This window comes from Nilaparvata lugens, chromosome 6, assembly GCF_014356525.2.
Source record: "Nilaparvata lugens isolate BPH chromosome 6, ASM1435652v1, whole genome shotgun sequence".
Classification (NCBI taxonomy): Eukaryota; Metazoa; Arthropoda; class Insecta; order Hemiptera; family Delphacidae; genus Nilaparvata; species Nilaparvata lugens.
Genome location: NC_052509.1, coordinates 13476788 through 13498585, shown reverse-complemented (window position 1 = coordinate 13498585; position 21798 = coordinate 13476788). Strand labels below are relative to the sequence as shown.

Below are 21798 nucleotides of genomic sequence, written 5' to 3'. Positions count from 1 at the left end.
TCCAATTAATTAGAGTTAAAATAAAAAGTCACCACGTGTTGAACAATATCACATAGTTCACAAGAACATTTTATAAATTTATTTATTATATGTAGGAAGCTTACTTCCATGCACAGCCCGAATTCATATAAATCCCTGAGATCTCATGTTTGAAAATTAATTTATTAATATTAATTTTGTTAATTGAACCAAGTATACCATATCAAACTTATAGACCGAACAGGTTTTTATTGGTAGAATTTTGTATTGATTGGAAGTCTAAGTACCAGTATTAAATATAATATATTTATGAATTTGAAATTCATTATTGTGAATATTAGCAAAGCCTGTGATAATTATTCAGATTTTAAAAATAGATTATTTAAGTGAATTATAGTTATATCGAATATTTTATGCACATTTTTTCTATGGGAATATATTTTGTGTTTTATGTCAGCATACAAACTTATAGAATTTTTTATTATATCCTGTAACATATTTAAATCTGGGTAGATAAAAAGCCCTAACAGAAATAGTAATAGGTCTAAAAATAAAGTAATTGGCTAATATCGCCAAGCAGATAATAACCAAGATTAGATAGCATCAGCTTGTTCTGGCTAAATGGTACAAGAACCTAAAAAGGATTTGAAGGAAGTTTATTGCTCATAAATAGATTATTATATAAAATATTTGAAGATTGAGGTTATGTAGATGTATTCACGGATCGGTGACCTAGAGATCGATCAAACCGAAGAACGTAGAATCTGACCAAAACCCCTTGGCAGAGCTTTATTGCATTCGGATGGTGTGCAATGTGAAAAAACACCCGTCCACGTGGCTAATTATTAGTTAGTATGGAATTAATATTAATATATAGAATATTAACTAGCATGCAAAGAGCATAAATAAAAAACCAAATAAAAATAATTTAATGTATTCAGGAAATAAGAGTTACCAGGCGCATGAATACCTAATAAAATTTGCATGCACCAATAGTAAAACGGCAGTTAATAGGCGGCAACTGTAGGCCAATTCAAAAATATTTATATATATTTATATAAATGTACTAGATTTTGTGTAAAAATTGTGTAATCTATGTTATCAATATGGCTCGAATGCAAAGAAATTATTAATCATATAATCTAAGCAATATTTTAGCATTTTTTGTAAGATCTATTTGAATTTAATGGCGGAGGATTGAGATATTTAAATTTTATGCTAATTTGAAAGTCGGAAAGAGGATCTGTAAAACTTGAGAAGGAAGAACCAGCACTCGCCAGCCAAATGCCACCATAAGAGGACCCCAAATATTTTAGAGCGTAGTACCTTACTAATGATTTTGTAAAAGTTAAAGTTAAAGTAAATTATTAAATTTCTTAAAAGACTTCGTGATGCTATTGTGAAGCAGAAGTCATTTTCATTTTTGAATTAAATTTATAACCCCTTGGAGGAGACGATTCCGGCTACCATATTCCCGGACCACATGGAGTTGGATCGACATCGGCGGCTTACAAGAAGATTTTCGACACGTGAGTGATTAAATTTGAATTTAGTGATGGGCGCCCTAGTGCTTCGAATTAATCTGATGATCAAAGCTAGCTCGCCGAAAGGGTTATTATAAATTGAGAAATTAATAAGAGTAATACTTGCGCAAGTAAAAATTAGTATAAAGGTATTTAATTGAAAGAAAAATATAGATCAATATTTTAGAAATTTCTATTTAATCAAAGAAGTACGAAATCTAGGCTATTAAAACATATGCATATAATATTAATTTTTTGCAATACAATTTGCGATAATTTATTATAGTTCTAATTCACTAGATGAATGGCTCTACCTATTCCGTCAGGTGCCGAATCTTGCACCCTGAGATAAAAATATATATTCGATACAAATAAATCTACTAAATACTAGAGATTTTAATATATATATATATTTGGATTATTAGTGGCTAAGTTATCAAGCTGATTTTAGAGCACATATTTTTGATTGAATTATCCAAGCCGACAAGTATTAGCAAGTACATGTCACGGCTACATGCCAAAGAATGCATATGATTTCAAGATAAAGGCACATGGTAATGATTCGTGCCACAAATCTAGAATATAAAGTTTAGCCTGTGATATTTTTATTGATTTCAAATATTGTTCTATTTTTTTTATATTATATTTTTTATCGCTCTATATATATTTTTTGCCTCGATTGATCTTTGCATTATTTGTGTAATATATGTGTGAAATTTTCATGGTGTGCAATTTATTTTTTATTCCTCATCTCTATAGTATAAGTATCATTTTTATATATATTTATTATTTATTGAATTACAAGAGTTATAGGAGAAGCCCATATCTAGGCCTATCAAGATTTTTTAAGACTGAATACTATTAGAAAACCACGACCTAATTATATTAAATCTCATGCTTTACCGACTGATGCCAAGCAGGAGGCTAATCGTTATTTAAATATAAAGAATAACGTGACAGAAAGACATGTCGTACCAACGTGGGACTGATGATGAGAGCCAAGCTCATTGAATAATTATTTGAAATTAAGTCAATAACCATACTGAAAATTATAGATAACTTATACGAGTTTGAGGAAAACTGGCGAAGGGAAATTTGTATTACTTTTTGGGGAATCAAGAGCTTTAAATAGAGAGAAATTATATGTTTTAAAGAAAATTTTATATTATAGTACTGTAGAAAATATATTTTATAGAGAGAGCTATTATATTTTATGGGCTAAACTGCTAGTCAGAAATCAATGAATAGTATTATTATATTATAAGAGCTTAAGTAATAAATAGGTTACCTGGCTTGTAATGTCCATAGGCCTATCCTCATTTGTGTCCTTATTAATGCCTTGTTGGCCAAAACTTTCACTTTTTTAACAAACACTTGACACTTAATCCATTTTTAAAATATGAGTCTCTTTTCGTCCACGCAAAGTAAGGTAGCAGACACACTGCAGACGGCGATAGTAGCGGAGATCGACGCTGAGGGGGGCGCGATGGAGTCCAACGCCCAGATCTCTTCAATCACCGCCAAGAATCCTGTGAACAGTAATAAACCGTTAAATGTCTCCCAAGAAGCAATAAGAAGGGTTATAGTAGAGGGGATGATCAAGTCATTTTCTAATAGTTTAGAAAAAACAATGACCACAGTAATGAAGAACTTAAAGGCGGAAATGAAGGAAATGCGGGAATCACTGAAGGATACATCGGTAAGAATGGATAAGGAGACTGCGGAAAGAATAGATAACCTACCAGCACAAAACACTTCACAATTCATGAAATAGCTACAAACAGGAACAATAGTCAACTTATTTCCATAAATAAACAACAGAATAGTAAATCTACACAAATAGCTCACCTAAATTCTGATATAAATCAAAACAAAGTACAACTTAATTCATTGGAGACAGCCGTTGGAGAACAGCAATTATTTTCATCTGAATTAAATGCCGAAGTAGTAGATAATGAAACAGAAGCTTCTAGTCATTGGAAACAGGCCCAAGAGAAGTTAGTACAACTTGAAAGTCAAATACATCAATTTCCGCACGAGAATATAGAGCCTATTCCCATAGCAACGTTTGATTCACTACACAGTTTCAATGAATTAGGCCGTTTTGACAATACAGACCGCTATCTCCAACCTAAAGAATTTATAGATCAGATAAAACTAGTTCAATCATTAACACCCACCTCTTGGAATTTTTGGCGTCTTCGTTTGACTAGTTTATTGATTGGCGAACCCCTGATGTTCTTTCGGAGTAGAGCCCATGAATTTACATCATTGGATGAGTTTGTAGCTGTCTTCCTGGAACAGTATTGGAGCAGAAGTAAACAGTTGGACGTGCTAGCGGACATTATATCATGCGATTTCAACCCTAACTTAGATGGTGCATGTACCACTTTCGTCACTGCCCTACAGTTTAAAAATTCTCAATTGAGCGAGCCCATTAATGAATCGGCATTAGCAAGTATTATTTTAAAGAAGCTACCGTATCAAGTTAGAATGGCACTCGCCACACAACCCATTACTGATTGCAAGCAGCTGATAATCATTTATATGGCATACAGTCTGTGATGGCAATATCAAACCACCGTTCAGACCAGAGATACGCACAAAATCAACATAACTCAAAATTAATCAGTATAACAGCCAAAATTATGAATCAGTACCATATGATTGCTCACGATCTACCCCTCAATTTAAACGCCGCTATAATCATAATCAAAATAACAGCTGGAATAATAGAAGTTTTCAGAATCGTCAAACAAACCATTATCCACAGCAAACCTATGAAAGAAATTATTATTATGGCCATGATCGATTTAACACAAATAATGATTACACTCAGAATAATTATAATAGAAATTACAAACCGCCACCTCATCAAATAAGTACAAACTACACATTAGAGCATGCGTCCAGATCAAATCACCAAAAAACACAGAACCCAACACCCAACAACCCGCCACCAGATATACAGAAAACTACAGCTAATAAACCAGGACTATATGATACCCCCGATATAACACCTACAAGCTCCAATGAAACAAACAACGAAAATCAAGAAATTTCAACATCATACACCACCTTTAGAAATGATTTACCGAAAATAGTATTAGAAGAACCGAAGCCAATACCAGATAAACCACCACCAAAAACCAGCTGTAAGCATCAATCCCCTACTGAGCATCCTGTTCCCCGCCGACAATCCATCACCGCAGGTAGAGCAGCCCGCACATCAAGAGACCGCCACCATACTACCCGCTTTGAAAGTCACACTCGCGCATCAAGAGACCGCCACCACACCCGCGCATCATTTGACCCCACAGCAGACCAAGGACCCGGACCAAGAGGACGACAACAGGGAGGACGGACTACCGGACAAGAGGAGCGACCACCGCAAGGCCCGGAGACGGAGGCGCCCGAGGACACCCGACCGGTATCAGGACGAGGAGGACGGCATTCAGGAGAAGAAGATGCATCGCAAGGCCCGGAGGCGGAAGAAACGGAGGAACCGCGCGCACCGATGGAGGCCGCATGCACGTTTTAAACGCCCGAGGAGGATACCGGACCGGGACCAGGTTGGAGAACAGACCACCGACGTCATGCATCCGCGGCACATACGTTTCAAGAGTGCAAACCAGCTATGTGACCGGCAAAATGGACCAAATGAATGGATTAAAAATGGAACCGATAGAACAAATATGGATTCGTGCATGGGCAACAATAATGGAATGGATTACTTGTGGATATTGATGGACAGAAAGTGGTTAATAAAATTAAGAGCAATAAGGAATTATATTAAGAAAGAGAAAGTACCTGGATATTATATGATGAGAGATAATACTATTAAGGAGATAATAAATGTTCTTATATATTGTATACTATTTGTTATAATGGCTGTGATATTAATAAAAGAGTGTGTTGTAGACATGATGGAAAATATTGTATTGCTATTATTAAATGAATCTATGATTGATAATTGGAAAGTTAATATTATAAAAATGTTTATTGTTGTAAGCCTAAAGAGTTAAAATGAGCCGAAATCAAGAATATTAGATGAAAATGAAAGGAATGATGAGTTAAGAGTGCAGGATGAATCGGAAAAGAACAGATTAAAAGAAACAATTATTAAAGGAACAAGGAGTTATTTGAAGAAAGAGTACACCAGATACAAGGGCTTTAAATTCATGAAGATAAATTATCAATTAGGACAGCCTCACCAACGAACAGCAGATAACCTAGCCAGCCTACAACAGCTACAAGCAGAAAACCAAAAGATACGGGAAAGCCACGAAATTTCTACTAACCACATCACAGAATTTGAAATAAATATGATAAGAAATCAAGGAAAACATTATTATCAAACCGATTACTAACCTTCCTTAATAAATCTAAGCTTGGTATAGGACCGCGTGGCAACAATCCAATGTTTTAATTCCTTCCAACCGTTAGAAGCCTGCAATAAGAAAAAGAATAATTTTTAAATATGTAATTAAATTATATACATCAGATAAAAAAGGACACAAGCGGGGATAGTAAAATTAAAATTTGTTAATTACCTTTTTTAAGAGAAAAAATTGAGCAGTTAGGTTAATAATTATGAAATTCGACAGCAAATTATGTAGAACCAGTGACCAGCTGGGCAAGGCCACCTGAATCAAATATGTAATGCCTGCAAACATATGATTATGAAAAAGTATGGTAACCCAAAATTGTTATTTATTATTGTTATTTATTATATTTATTAATGTCGGTATATTTATTTATATGTTTTATATTTATTACTTTTAATTATGCCACGTTTGTTACCGGAAAAGAGTTAAAGTGAATACAAGCTACCAAAAAACCAAAGAGCCATTAACAAAAGAAAAGTATTGTACTGATGTATAGAAAATTATTTATATTAAGACCTAAGAAATACTCTAAGATATAAGCCCAGAATTTGTGAATCAAAATTATTGTCTAAAAGGAATCATTTGTGAGAATCATGAAATGTGTGTAGTTAGGTTGGTGGCCCTGCAAGCGGCGAATTTAAAAATTACTATGTTTTAAGTGGCGTCAGGAGGAGTACGTTTAGAAGTTTATATTTATGATATTTTATGTGTGTTGAGGAGGAGAATTTGTTATTGTATTTGATAAAGGTATAAAGGAGATGCAGCAAATATGTCTGCGATCTGTGATAGAAGTATGAGAGTATAATTTATAAATAAAGTATAGTGTATATCGATGTATTGAAGGGTGGGTTTTCATTAAAAACATTGTGATTCTCAAATATTTTGAATTCAAACCCAGGGGCGCGTGTAACATATTTAAATCTGGGTAGATAAAAGCCTAACAGAAATAGTAATAGGTCTAAAAATAAAGTAATTGGCTAATATCGCCAAGCAGATAATAACCAAGATTAGATAGCATCAGCTTGTTCTGGCTAAATGGTACAAGAACCTAAAAAGGATTTGAAGGAAGTTTATTGCTCATAAATAGATTATTATATAAAATATTTGAAGATTGAGGTTATGTAGATGTATTCACGGATCGGTGACCTAGAGATCGATCAAACCGAAGAACGTAGAATCTGACCAAAACCCCTTGGCAGAGCTTTATTGCATTCGGATGGTGTGCAATGTGAAAAAACACCCGTCCACGTGGCTAATTATTAGTTAGTATGGAATTAATATTAATATATAGAATATTAACTAGCATGCAAAGAGCATAAATAAAAAACCAAATAAAAATAATTAATGTATTCAGGAAATAAGAGTACCAGGCGCATGAATACCTAATAAAATTTGCATGCACCAATAGTAAAACGGCAGTTAATAGGCGGCAACTGTAGGCCAATTCAAAATATTTATATATATTTATATAAATGTACTAGATTTTGTGTAAAAATTTGTGTAATCTATGTTATCAATATGGCTCGAATGCAAAGAAATTATTAATCATATAATCTAAGCAATATTTTAGCATTTTTTGTAAGATCTATTTGAATTAATGGCGGAGGATTGAGATATTTAAATTTTATGCTAATTTGAAAGTCGGAAAGAGGATCTGTAAAACTTGAGAAGGAAGAACCAGCACTCGCCAGCCAAATGCCACCATAAGAGGACCCCAAATATTTTAGAGCGTAGTACCTTACTAATGATTTTGTAAAAGTTAAAGTTAAAGTAAATTATTAAATTTCTTAAAAGACTTCGTGATGCTATTGTGAAGCAGAAGTCATTTTCATTTTTGAATTAAATTTATAACCCCTTGGAGGAGACGATTCCGGCTACCATATTCCCGGACCACATGGAGTTGGATCGACATCGGCGGCTTACAAGAAGATTTTCGACACGTGAGTGATTAAATTTGAATTAGTGATGGGCGCCCTAGTGCTTCGAATTAATCTGATGATCAAAGCTAGCTCGCCGAAAGGGTTATTATAAATTGAGAAATTAATAAGAGTAATACTTGCGCAAGTAAAAATTAGTATTAAAGGTATTTAATTGAAAGAAAAATATAGATCAATATTTTAGAAATTTCTATTTAATCAAAGAAGTACGAATCTAGGCTATAAAACATATGCATATAATATTTAATTTTTTGCAATACAATTTGCGATAATTATTATAGTTCTAATTCACTAGATGAATGGCTCTACCTATTCCGTCAGGTGCCGAATCTTGCACCCTGAGATAAAAATATATATTCGATACAAATAAATCTACTAATACTAGAGATTTTAATATATATATATATTTGGATTATTAGTGGCTAAGTATCAAGCTGATTTTAGAGCACATATTTTTGATTGAATTATCCAAGCCGACAAGTATTAGCAAGTACATGTCACGGCTACATGCCAAAGAATGCATATGATTTCAAGATAAAGGCACATGGTAATGATTCGTGCCACAAATCTAGAATATAAAGTTTAGCCTGTGATATTTTTATTTGATTTCAAATATTGTTCTATTTTTTTTTATATTATATTTTTTATCGCTCTATATATATTTTTTGCCTCGATTGATCTTTGCATTATTTGTGTAATATATGTGTGAAATTTTCATGGTGTGCAATTTATTTTTATTCCTCATCTCTATAGTATAAGTATCATTTTTATATATACTTATTATTTATTGAATTACAAGAGTTATAGGAGAAGCCCATATCTAGGCCTATCAAGATTTTTTAAGACTGAATACTATTAGAAAACCACGACCTAATTATATTAAATCTCATGCTTTACCGACTGATGCCAAGCAGGAGGCTAATCGTTATTTAAATATAAAGAATAACGTGACAATCCCAATTCATCTCGTGTTATATAGTTTGAGCTGTTTTAATATCACCAAATATTTAGCAGCATTTAAAATTATTGAATCAAATAATATTAACCTTATTCAAAGCACTCAATATTTATCATCCTTTGATGATATTCAGTTTATCAGCCAGAACAAGCATATTAAGAAATTATAGTAATAAGGTTCCAGTTATATCATATAAGGATCCAGAGAGCTTCAAGAACTGGCGTTGTAAGTTCTAAGGAATTTTGAAAGGGTATATGGTGAATACTTGTACTCACGACGAGCGTTTTAAGAATCAACTAGAAACAACTATAGTTGATCCTGATTATTCTCTAGTGGTACATGGTTACTGATAATCAGTCATCAAATATTCTTTTAATTTCCTTACTGGTATTCTTCAAGAACTTCATAGAAGCAGCGGTAAGAATTATCAATACCTGGTCCTTGAACCTTATGGTGATAATTTGTACTTGTAAAATTCATGTTTCTACCACTGAGCTAGAGCTGAGGTTTGAACCCAGTAATTTTGCGAGCCGGAAGGCCTTAATTTTTTGTGAATTTATTCGCAAAAGAGGGAATTTAGAGACTGCTCTTGTAAGTACCAGAAACACCATATTATCTGTGAAGAAATTACAATCTACAACTTCTCACAATAGCTTCATAACGTGGGACTCTATCATAAGAGATAACCCCCCCAGGAGCACAACTTCACAATGTATGCATAGAATATAACATAGTCTATATCATCAAGCAAAACTCTGATCTACTGTTCAGTCTTCAACTTATGGCATTCAAAACTTCAGATTGAAACTTTATACTCTTATATTTTTGTTTTTCCTTGTAATGTGAATTGTAGGAATAATTCTACATCAATTTGTCACTGTTCTCTTTTGAATTCATTAATTTGTAACTATACTCTTTCGATTAATTATGATTGATCAAAGTTGATCTTGATTTTTTAATATAGTACTGTATTTTCTTCTAATATGAAATGTAAAGGGTTGTGTGGCAGCGAGTCCTAAGGCCCGCCGCAAAGTAGACCCACGCTAATCCATGAAAAGCGACCAACGCAGTGGGATGTTTTGTAAACCATTGCTATAGAATTATTCATAATCAATCTGCTGACAAGAGGAATCAAAGGAAAGTGGAATCCATAAAAGGAAAATCCACTAAGTCCATAAAAGTAAATTTTTCTGGAAATCAATTTCTAATTTTTAACATCAATCATAATTTCCTTATAATGATTTTTCATGAAATAGTTTCGTGCGAGGAGCTTGGTTGTCGGGTTCGGTGACAACAATCAAGCTCCTTGCACGCTAGCGTCAACTAGTCTCCCCGACAGTAAATCCTCTACTGGTTCAGAGGGGACAAGTTGTCGGGACCGTAGACGACAACTAAGCTCCTCGGACGCTGACGACAACTAGTCTCCCCGTCAGTAAAGCTCCTCTCTCAGGAGCTCAGTTGACGCCGTCAGTAGATCCCCTCGAATGTGGTTTTAAAAGGAGCTTTACTGTCGGGGAGACCAGTTCCCTGCCAGATGCTGACTAAAAATGCCTAAAAACGTATTCCTGAAATATCCTGTTGTGATCCAATCCCACCGAAATTAATGATGAGTTCAAAATAATAGAGAGAATAATAGTTCATTTGAATGCAAAATGTTTTTTATCTCTCATAGTTTTCCAACTATTACATGAATTTTGGTAAAGTACTCTCACTTTGGGAATATTTCAAGTCTATATTTTCCGTTGATGATCAATATTCAATTGTTAATGTAGCTTTTTGAATATTAACACAGAAAGAGATGGATATTGATGCAGATTAGTTAGAAATATTGTCATATTGATGCAGATTAATTGATAAAGTGCCAAGTGTATGAGGCATGAATTATGATTTTTTACAATTTTTCTATGAAGTTGTGAAAGAAGAACTTGTGAGATTCACGAGAATAGTAATTGGTAAGCTTTGTGAAGTTCTGGAGAGCAGTAGGCTTATTTTATTATGTTCTACCATAGAAAAAGGTAACGCTATTGAATTAATTATCATTAGTTTATTTTATGTACAATCGCATCATTGGTCTCTGGTATTATTCACAAAGCGGACATCTCTTTCTAAAAAACACGAAAATATTCTAAGAAATTATAATTATTAGACTAAAATCCCAATTAAATGCTGTAAATCACCCAGAAGACTTCTGCTACTGCAAATATTGACAACTGGGTTATTTAATTGGGATCTTCGTTTAATAATAATTATTTATTTGCATTTGAACAAATGCAACTTCCAGTTTATTTCCATCTGTATTCTATGAAATAGTCTCCATTCATTCAAATTATCATATTCTGAGTATGTAGTTTCCCAATGAATACCAGATAGAATATTGTATATGTTTTAATCTTGTAATACTTCAAATTTCTTCAGAAGAAACAAAACGTGACATTATTTCCAAAAAACGTAGACTGAGAAATAAAACAAAAGAAAATCTAATAAAAGCAATGAAAAGATTAGGAATAATTCAAAGCAGATAATTTTATTCATTTTCCAATGCAGCACCGATGATAAACTCTTCAAAATTTTTCCTCAGGCTCCTTATATTCATAAGTAGAAAGTTAATAGTTTCATTTCCTATATTACAATTCGTTATTAAGAAATAATTCTTTTTTGAAATTGACTTTCAAATTTAATCAGAATGATCAATTTCTCACAATATTCAAATAGAAATGCAACTGGATATAATGAGATACATAAAGTCAGTATCAGAAGTCAGTATCTGTTGGAAAAAACGGGATTGTGTTCCTTGTATGTTATTAGACAAAGCATATAACTTAGGTAATTCATTTTCTAACGCAGCACCGATGATAAATTGATGTAAGGTATGTAGAAGTATGATAAATTAGGAACAAGAATACTAAGTGTAATTTATTCATGGAAACGTAAAATTAAATCATGAAGACATATATTTTCTTCTTCTTCTTCTTCTTCTTCATGAAAATGTGTGCCAAGTTTTTTCGTGATCGGATATGGCATGTAAAATCTAGGGGCGCAGCTCAACACATTCTGAGCGCAATAGGTAGAACCGGTTTTTCTATTAATTCCTTTCGCTCCAGTTTCTCACTCGGCTATCGGTCTGATGGGATTCGATCATTGCCACAAAATTCAAAACTTTTCTACCAAATGGGATTCGACTTTTTGCGACAAACTACAAATTTTTTCGACCTAATGGGATTCGACCATTTGCGACGAACAGCAACATTTTTCTATCAAATGGGATTTGACTGTTTGAGAATCGGTCAGATGGGAAAATCAAATTTTCGACCTTTTGCGACAGTTTAGATTTTCGGCCAAATGAGATTACTATTAAAACTTTTCGATCATTTGGGATTCGACCATTTGGGAAAATAGAAGTTTCAATTCTATCATTTGGGATTCTTCAATTTTCGATCTTTTGCAACAAAATAATAATTTCGACCAAATGGGAATCGGTCATTTGACATGCCACTAAACTTGAACTTTCCCAAATGGTCGAAAAATTTTAATAGTAATCCCATTTGGCCGAAAATCTCAACTGTCGCAAAAGGTCGAAGATTTCATTTTTCCATCTGACCGATTCTCAAACAGTCGAATCCCATTCGATAGAAAAATGTTGTAGTTTGTCGCAAATGATCGAATCTCATCGGCTAGATGGGATTCGACCATATGGGAAAGTATACTTTCGACCTTTTGGGATTCGACTATTTGCGACAAACTACAAAACTCTTCTACCTAATAGGATTCGACCAATTGCGACGAACTACAACATTTTTCTATCAAATGGGATTCGACTGTTTGAGAATCGGTCGGATGGGAAAATCAAATCTTCGACCTTTTGCCACAGCTAAGATTTTCGGTCAAATGGGATTACTATTAAAACTTTTCGACCATTTGGGAAAGTACAAGTTTCAATTCTACCATTTGGGATTCTTCAATTTTCGATCTTTTGCAACAAAATAATAATTTCGGCCAAATGGGAATCGGTCATTTGGCATGCCACCATACAGGGTATGAATTTGAAAAAAATTGGTCAAGTCATTTTTGAGAAAATCGTGAAAAACATGGCTTTTTAGTAATCATCCGCCATTTTTCTCAAGAATATTATGGAGCTCCTGCAATTTTCCCAGAAATGAGACTCATGTCAGTTGATAGGGCTTATATATAGCTATCCATGGTATAAATTTGAGGAAAATCGTTAGAGCCGTTTTTGAGAAAACCTTGAAAAACATGGTTTTTTAGTGATTATCCGCCATTTTTGTCAAGAATATTACGGAGCTCCTGAAATTTTCCCAGAAATGAGACTCATGTCAGTTGATAGGGCTTATAAATATAAATAGCTATCCATGGTATAAATTTGAAGAAAATCGTTAGAGCCGTTTTCGAGAAATCCGTGATAAACATGTTTTTTAGTAATTATCCGCCATTTTGAATTCAATTTCATTGAATTTCTTATTGGCAGATCCTCATGGTATAAGGACCTTAAGTTTAAAATTTCAAGTCAATCGGTTGATTAGGAATGGAGTTATCATGTTCACAGACATACACACACACACACAGACCAACACCCAAAAATCATGTTTTTGGACTCAGGGGACCTTGAAACGTATAGGCCTAGAAAATTTTAAATTAGGGTACCTTAATTTTTTTTGGAAAGTAATACTTTCCTTACCTATGGTAATAGAGCAAGGAAAGTGAAAAGGGGTACAAAATTATTTTTCAATTGTTAAGGGAAGAAAAGGTTCCACTTTTGCTATTGACAATGATAAATACCTGTATTTGAGTTCTAGTGGCCTAAACAACATTTTGTTTCTTTTGTATCATTCTAATTGGTTCTTCAAATTATACGCAGCAGATTTTAGACAATGCATATGATCACTTCTGTATCACAATTGATACAAAACTTTTGAACTCATATAACTTATGATGAGTAGGGGTACATAATAATTATGTTTTCTCAGATCAGGTGGAAAACGTCTTTCTGTAATGAATGAAACGTTTTAGGCGGGATGCACACCGGAGAAACGCATTTCGTGAAGCCCTCTTTCATGAAACTTGTTTCATGCAATCCGTTTCACTCGCGCATACATACAATAGAAACGTTCCCTGCTTAATCTTATCAGTCGATTGCGAGCAACTTTCGTTTCACGTTTCCTGAAACTTTTTCCACGAAACGCGTTTCTCCGGTGTGCATCCTGCCTTAATCACGATTTCTGAAGTTTCTTTGTCATTTTTTACTGTAATGAATAGTTCAATTTCCACCTCAATAACACGAAATAAAAAGGGGTACAAAATTATTTTCCAATTGGAAAGGGAAGAAAAGGTTTCATTTTCGCTATTGACATTGATAAATACCAAAATATTAGTTTCAGTGGAATAAACAACAGTATTTTCTGTTTTGTATTATTCTTATATTGGTTCAAATGATATGCAGCAGATTATAGACAACTTCTGTATAATCACTTCTGTATCACAAGATTTGATACAAAACTTTCAAACTCTAATAACTTATGATGGGGAGGGGTACAAATTTTTTCTTGGTGGTACAAAATTGTATTTTCTTTTGGTATAGTTTATATAGATTTTGGAGAAAGTCGGAGTAGGTACTAGGGGGCTGTACTCCAATCGCTCTTACCCCAATATAGGAAGGGGTACAAAATGGTTCAAAATTATGGAATGGTTTATTTTCTGATTTGAGAAAGTCGAGGAACAGGTTTATGAAGGTTTTTAACAAACGGACCTAAATATTTTAAACATATAGGTAGTTATTACAGGAGACCTAAATGTGGATATCTTAAAAGAAAATGCTAGTGCTAGTATTGAATTGTTAAATCTACTAAGATCATTTAATATCTACTGTGTTCATAAATGTCCTACCAGATTCAATTGTGGCATTGTAGCATCAAATATTCCAACCGACAGTGTGGAGCTGAAGTTTCTAGAACAGGACATGATCTCTGATCATGTAGGTATTTGGTCAACTTTCTATTTAGATCCTGTATCTGAGCTTGAAAATGATGATGCATGTAGTAAAACATACATTAAGAAGCGTTTTCTTACTCAAGATTATTTTAACTATTTCAGACAGTTATTGACTACCGCAGACTGGTCTGATATTTATACCAAAGATGTACGGTGAATGGTGTTGTTAGAAACTTCTTATATATTTTTATAAAGTATTTCAATGTTAGCTGTCCATACATAAATGTTAGAAATAGAAATGGTAAGAAAAAAGCATCTGTGATGAACTGGTTTACTCCTGAACTTGATAATATGCGTAAACTACTTCTTGTGATATAGAGCTTGTTTATATCACATGGAAGATCTCTAATAACCTTGAGTATAAAATTAAGTTCAAGAATTTAAAGATAAAATACAAGCAACAGATCTCTAGGACAAAATTTGTAGCTAATAATAATTTATAGCTGAGGCCAAAAATCAATGCAAGGCAGCCTGGCAAATTGTCAAAAATGAAGGTGATCTGGTAAATTCAACAAAACAGGTCATTCCAATCTCTCCTGAGCAGTTTAATAATTGTTTTGTTAATGTGTCATGTGCTACTGGTAATATTCAAACAAATAGTAAATGATTTAGACTTCTCTTATCTTTTAAATAATAGTATCAATAGTAATCTGAATAGCTAAAATTTTAAATTTAAGAAGGTTGATGAAACAATCATTAGTCTTTTTATAAATAGAACGAGTCACTCAAAATCTGAGGATGTGTATTGTAGGTATGTCAAATTATTTGTGGAAAAATATAGTTAAAGTTTTTATATCTGAACTAACTTAATAAAACAAAATCAAATCTTATAACACCCTTTATTTAAAAAAAAAACTTTAAAATAGTTTAACAACTAGTTTCAGTGATATTACACCATCTTCAGGTTATAAAATAAAATAACTGAACTAACTTATATTGTAAATTATATACTGAGTAAAGGAGTTTTTCCTGATTTTTTTAAAAATTACCAAAGTTACACCTGTTTATAAGAAGGGGAATCCTAATGAACCCCAGAACTGTAGACCAATTGCAATTGGTAAAGTCATTGAGACATGTATTGTAATTCAACTTTATGAATATTTTGTCGACAACCAGCTGTTTTATCCTTCTCAGTTTGGCTTTAGACCGAATCATAGTAGCCTACTATTGATGCAGTTGAAAAACTTGTTGAATATGTTTTGAACTCAAGCAACCAGTTGGATCTCTACTATTGGACTAGGTGCCTATCTTACTACTGGCATAGAGAAACAATAGCGTATACTCTTATGTTATTGTTTCTCTATGCTACTGGCAAAGCGTTCGATTATGTCTCTCACTCTATACTTTGCAAAAAACTTGAAAAGTATGGTATTATAGCTCATGCTGATCAAGAGTTATTTGAAAAATAGAAAACAAATAGTTAGCTTGAATAGAACAAACTCAAATTTCCTTGATGTGACTGTGGGGGTTCCTCAAGGATCAGTCCTTGGCCCTTCTCTGTTTCTAGTCTTTATAAATTATTTTAGTAAAAATGTTTCTGTCTTTTCAATATTATATGCAGATGATACCACTCTGGTACATAAGGACGTTGATATAAAAACTGTTCAGGATACGCTTGGAAGGGCTATGGATGAGTCTAAGGTATGGTTCAATGCCAACTTACTTAAGGTGAATGAGAGCAAAACACAGCAAATAATATTTTCTCTCAACAATGTAAGTACTGGTAATCTGAATCTGAATGATGATACTTTCAAGCCTGTAAAGTTACTAGGAATGTACTTAGATAGTAAACTCAGCTGGGAGTATCACCTAGTGAATTTATGTAAAAAGCTTTCTAAAGTAACATTTCTCTTACGAAGATTGAAATATTGTGTAAACCTAGATGTAATTAAAATGATATACTTTGGTCTCTTCCATTCACACTTGATTTATGGAGTAAAACTGTGGGGAAACTCATCTTCTTAAAAAAAAGCATTTATATGGCAAAAGAAAGCACTTGGAGTTATATTTGGTATGAAATACAATGAATCTTGTAGAGGAATTTTTGTTGAACACAAAATTATGACCTTGCCTTGTTTGTATATATATATTATAATTTAATCTCCGTAAAGGAAAATCTGTCTAATTTTAATAAAAATATTTCTGTACATTCACATTCCACTGGACATAGGGATGATATAACTAGACCTACAGTAAGATTGACTTAAACTCTGAAGTCATAAGTTCCTACAAATTCGCATGTTTAATTTACTACCAGATAATGTTAAGCAGTTAGAAGCTTTCTATTCTGTTAATGAGTACCTGGAATATGTGTAAATTTGATAGTTTGTAAAGTCTACCTTGTGATATTTTACCTATTATTGATAAAGCCTATTGCTTACATTTTGTAATGTTGTTTTATGGGCCAATAAATTCTTGATTCTTGAACCAGACCTGAGCCAGCCAGAACACTCGATAATTATTAGGTATATATAATGAACATTTCTACATGATTAAAAAACGATCTGATAACTTTGCAGAGATAGAACAGAATAGCAACACCAATGTTAATAAAATACTGCCATTATAACGTGGACCTCACTATAGGAATCCATCTAAAGCTGTATCATCCTTATTTAAATAGTTTGACAAATTTACGACAGAACTTGAGTTTGTGGCCTAGGCTCGACTTAACATTAAACACTGGTGCCTTTTGAATGCTTGCTACCATCGGACTCCAATGTGGAGGTACACTCATCTTCCATCATCCGTCTCATGTAGGCCTAACAGAGAATTGAGTGTAAGAGAGTGGAGAGAGCCAAATGCGCCCAAACTTCGCTCTCTAGGAAAAATAAAGGCAGTTATTCTATTCGCATTACCCACGCACAAGCCTGAAGCTCATGTGACATCACTGAATCACACTAAATAAATGGTTTATTGGACTCCTTCTGACTCATTGTCTTCAGACCCAACCTGTATAAAGTCTACTGTTATGTTCTTGTAGGCAGGCAATAGAAATAGTCCTTTTCAATTGAGAATAATACATTTATAATTTCATTTTTTCACTGTGTCGGCCACTTTTACATACTTCTACCATAGAGAAAAGATAGCATAAGATATCCAAAATAGCATTTACTATTTTTTCACTATGGTTCCACCGATTTCATGATTTCTTTTATAAATATTTGAACTAATATCATTCATGTCGGTCACCTCAATACCCATTTCGTTAAAAATTTTTTGTTCTATTTTCAGGAGCGGAAAAAATTCCTGGTAACCCAAAAAAAGGATTTTGACAACGAGCCCATGTCCCCAGACAAGTTATCAGTCTTCTACAAGAGATTTCTGGACGAGCACTGGAAAATACACTTGCACTACAGCTACAAATAGTACTAGAAGAATGCAGGGCTTGTATTGTAGTGCTAGCCCTCACAGAGAAGCTGCATCGTTTGTGAATGGCGTTTTTTCAAAAGAACTCTTAACCCACTGCTAGTTAGATACCGTCAATTTTAATCTCTAGTCAGAAAGTGTATATTATTTTTGGTGCAAATATATCATGTAAATATTGTTGGTGAATTGAGTTTTGTAATTTTTTGCCAGAAACATTCATTTCTATAGTAGTGACGTCTGTAAGGGTCATATTAACAAACGAGTTCAAATACTGTAGTGAAATGGCGAAGGTGTTGAGCTGAGTGTTTAAAAGTAATGCATCTATCTGAATGCCTCCGCTTCCTTCTACTTTCTGCTTTACCTTCGCCACTCCAATATGTTTCGACCTTTAGCCAAGTACTCATTAGTGAACTTCTTAGAAAAACCATATATATATATATAATATATATATATATATATATATATATATATATATATATATATATATATATATATATATGCATACATAGGCCAAAATTAGAAAAAAAACATAATTTTAAACTTAATATTTCAAATACCAATAGAATTTAGAACGTTCTGGAGCCACTGACACGCATCTTCTCCAGCATCATGGAGGGCCGACAGCCCTCCATGATAGGAGTATTGTGGACACTCAGATATTAGGTGGTTCATTGATTGGATTTGTCCACATTGGCACAGAGGATCAGATGTGTATCCCCATGCTGTCATCAGCTCAGCACACCTTCCCACCTGCGTCCTGAACCGGTTAAGGCCACACCACTCTCTACGTCTCAGCTGGGTGCCAGGAACAATGTCATTAGGGTCATCCACAAGGCCTTTGTTCCTGACCTCTCCCTGCAACCATCTCAGTCTCCATAACTCCCTTGCACTTCTAATTTCCTCTTGCTCGTCAAGTCTCAAGTATCTTCTTGACTTGAGGCGCCTTGGTGGAGGGTTAACCAAATCTCTTGAGACTGGGAGATCCTCATGAATGTGTTGTAACTGAGAAATGAACTTGTTCTTCTTCTCCAACCTTCTGAGATCTGGAGGCATGATGTTACTAAGCACAGGCAACCACTCAGTCTCTGTTGGTCTCAATGTCCCACTAATCTTCCTCATAGTTTCATTGAAAACTGTATCAATTTTCTCAACATGTCTGCTGCGAGCCCAGACAGAAGAGCAGTACTCCCCTGTGCTGTACAGAAGTGCAAGACTTGATGTTCGAAGGGCATTCATGTCACAACCCCAGGTTGTTCCCGCAAGTTTGCTGATGATATTTAGCATTGTCTTCAGTTTATCTCTCAACCCCTGCAGATGTTGTCGATATGTGAGGGATCTATCAAATCTGACTCCTAGGTAACGGGGAGCTTCCTGATGAGATATTCTTTTGCCACATAACCTGAGATCAATTGTCTTTTTTGCATGCTGGTTACTGAGATGGAATATTGTTGAGACAGTTTTGGACGGGTTTGGCTTCAAGAACCACTGCTGGAAGTATTCTGCCATTAACTCTAAGTCCTCATTCAACACAATTTGGAGCTGATCAAAATTTCGACCTTGAGTAACAAGCCCAATGTCATCGGCATAAATAAACTTGCGTGATTGAGTAACAGGCAGGTCTGCAGTGTAAACATTGAACAAAATTGGTGAAAGAACCGATCCTTGAGGTAAACCATTTTGTAATCTTCTTATAGTGCTGAGTTTACCATAAAGAGACACTCTGCATGTACGGTCTCTCAAAATAGCTCCAAAGAGATTGACGGTTGCCTTGCATTTCAGGATCCTTGCTAACTTCAGAAGAAGACCAGATCTCCACACTGTGTCATATGCTGCACTAAGGTCCAGAAATATGGCTCCTGATTTGAGGTTTCTCTCAAACCCATGCTCAATGTAAGTTGTGAGCCCCAATACTTGTTCCTCACAACTCCTACCCTCCCTGAAACCAGCCTGCTCCTCTGGCAAACACTCATCCATTCTGCTCCCTACTCTTGTCAGTAGGACTCGTTCGAAAAGTTTGTACACAACTGACAACAGGGCTTTTGGTCTATAGCTTTTTGGGTCTCTTTGATCTTTTCCTGGCTTCAATACTGCTACGACCTTTGTTTGTTTCCAGGATTTGGGGAGCTCAGCTCTAGCCATTACTTCAGAAAAATACTTTGAGAGCCACATTATAGCTTTTGGTCCCAAATTCTTGATAAACTCAGGCAGAACTCCATCAACTCCTGGTGCTCTATTGCCTTTCATCTTTTTAATGGCAGCTATAATCTCTTCAGAACTTACCAACTCAGCCAAAAAGGATTGTTGCATGCAGTTTTTCAGCTCCTTCTGTAGTTTCCGCTTCATTTGAGCTTTCAGCTTTGGGGGCACATCTATATCACCATTTTCCTGGAAGATGTCAGCTATTTGATCAGGAGTCACATCCGCTCTTTTTATGGATCTTGTGTTCCCACTCAGCTTTCGGAGTAAACTCCATGATTTTCTGCTGGAGTGAGTGAAATCCAGACTCTGCATGGCTTCCATCCAACGATTGCGTCTTCCTTCATCCAAATTTTTTATCAGGCTATTAGCAAGCTCATCAGTTGGTGAAACTTTATATTCAGCAAGTAAACCATCACATTCTGCATTCCAACATGGGACATAATTCTTTCTATGGCCTCTTGGAATAGATCTCTTTGCAGCCATGAAAAGCAGTCTGCTGAACCTTCCATAGTTTGATATGTTGATAGGGATTCTGGAAACTGTTTTTTCCACTTCTTCAGTAAACTTTGCCCAAACTGCCTTACAGAGATTCCACCTTGGAAGTTCAGGATTTTGAACACATGGCAACCTCATGCCAATCTCTAAAACCACCATGCTATGTTGACTTCTAGGGAATCTTGATTCAACTTATCTTGTCACATGCAAAGGTCTACCTTAAAAAAACCATTAGTTCTTATGAGAAGAAGAAGAATTAAACATCAATCTGCCAATCCCGTAAGAACCAGTTCTTTTTTCACGGTTTCTGTTATAAAATTAGAATTGGTCATTCATTATTAACAAGGATCAACAATCAATATTAGATAGATATAAAAAAGACTCTCAGGTTTCACCGAAGTAAATAAATGCTCAAAGATGAACAAATGCGACGGTCTGTGCATTTATGTTAGAGATAGTATTGATGTCTGTGAGATTGCCTGTAACATAGTTGATGCCAACTCTTTGTGCTTGGAATTGAAAATGTCGGATGAAAAAATTTTTAGAATTATAGGAATTTATAGATCACCTAGAAATCAAAACACTGAGAATTTTATCAGCAATCTAAATAACTTCCTCGATAATATACCTAATTCAATAACTGTTTGCATGGTTGGTGATATAAATATTAATATTCAATCAACTAGCACACAGGTTCAGGAATACCTGCATATTTTACTGAGCAGAGGTTATAAGTCTTATATAAATGGGAGTACTAGAGTCTCGACCACAACTGAATCGTGCATAGATCACATATTTTTCAAAAATAACAGCAAATTCAACTATATTTTTGGAAATATTTTCAAAACAACAATAACTGATACTATTACACTTGGGTAATGAGAAAAATCCTGAAACCACTTCACATAGAAACAGGCCTACAAATAACGTTAAAATTGCATACAACT

General features: G+C 34.3%; 1 protein-coding gene across 4 annotated transcripts in view; it reads left to right on the top strand.

Moving 5' to 3' along the window:
• Window positions 1-18343, top strand: part of LOC111044591 — a 45956-nt gene extending 27613 nt beyond the window's left edge. For all 4 annotated transcript variants that reach the window (XR_002605651.2, XM_039430151.1, XM_039430152.1 and 1 more), the window contains one exon: window positions 18023-18343. Coding sequence is in view for 3 of the 4 variants with exons in the window: in XM_039430151.1 (XP_039286085.1) it covers window positions 18023-18157 (135 nt within the window). In the remaining variant the exon portion in view is untranslated. The remainder of the gene's footprint in view (window positions 1-18022) is intronic.
• Window positions 18344-21798: the final 3455 nt, after the last annotated feature.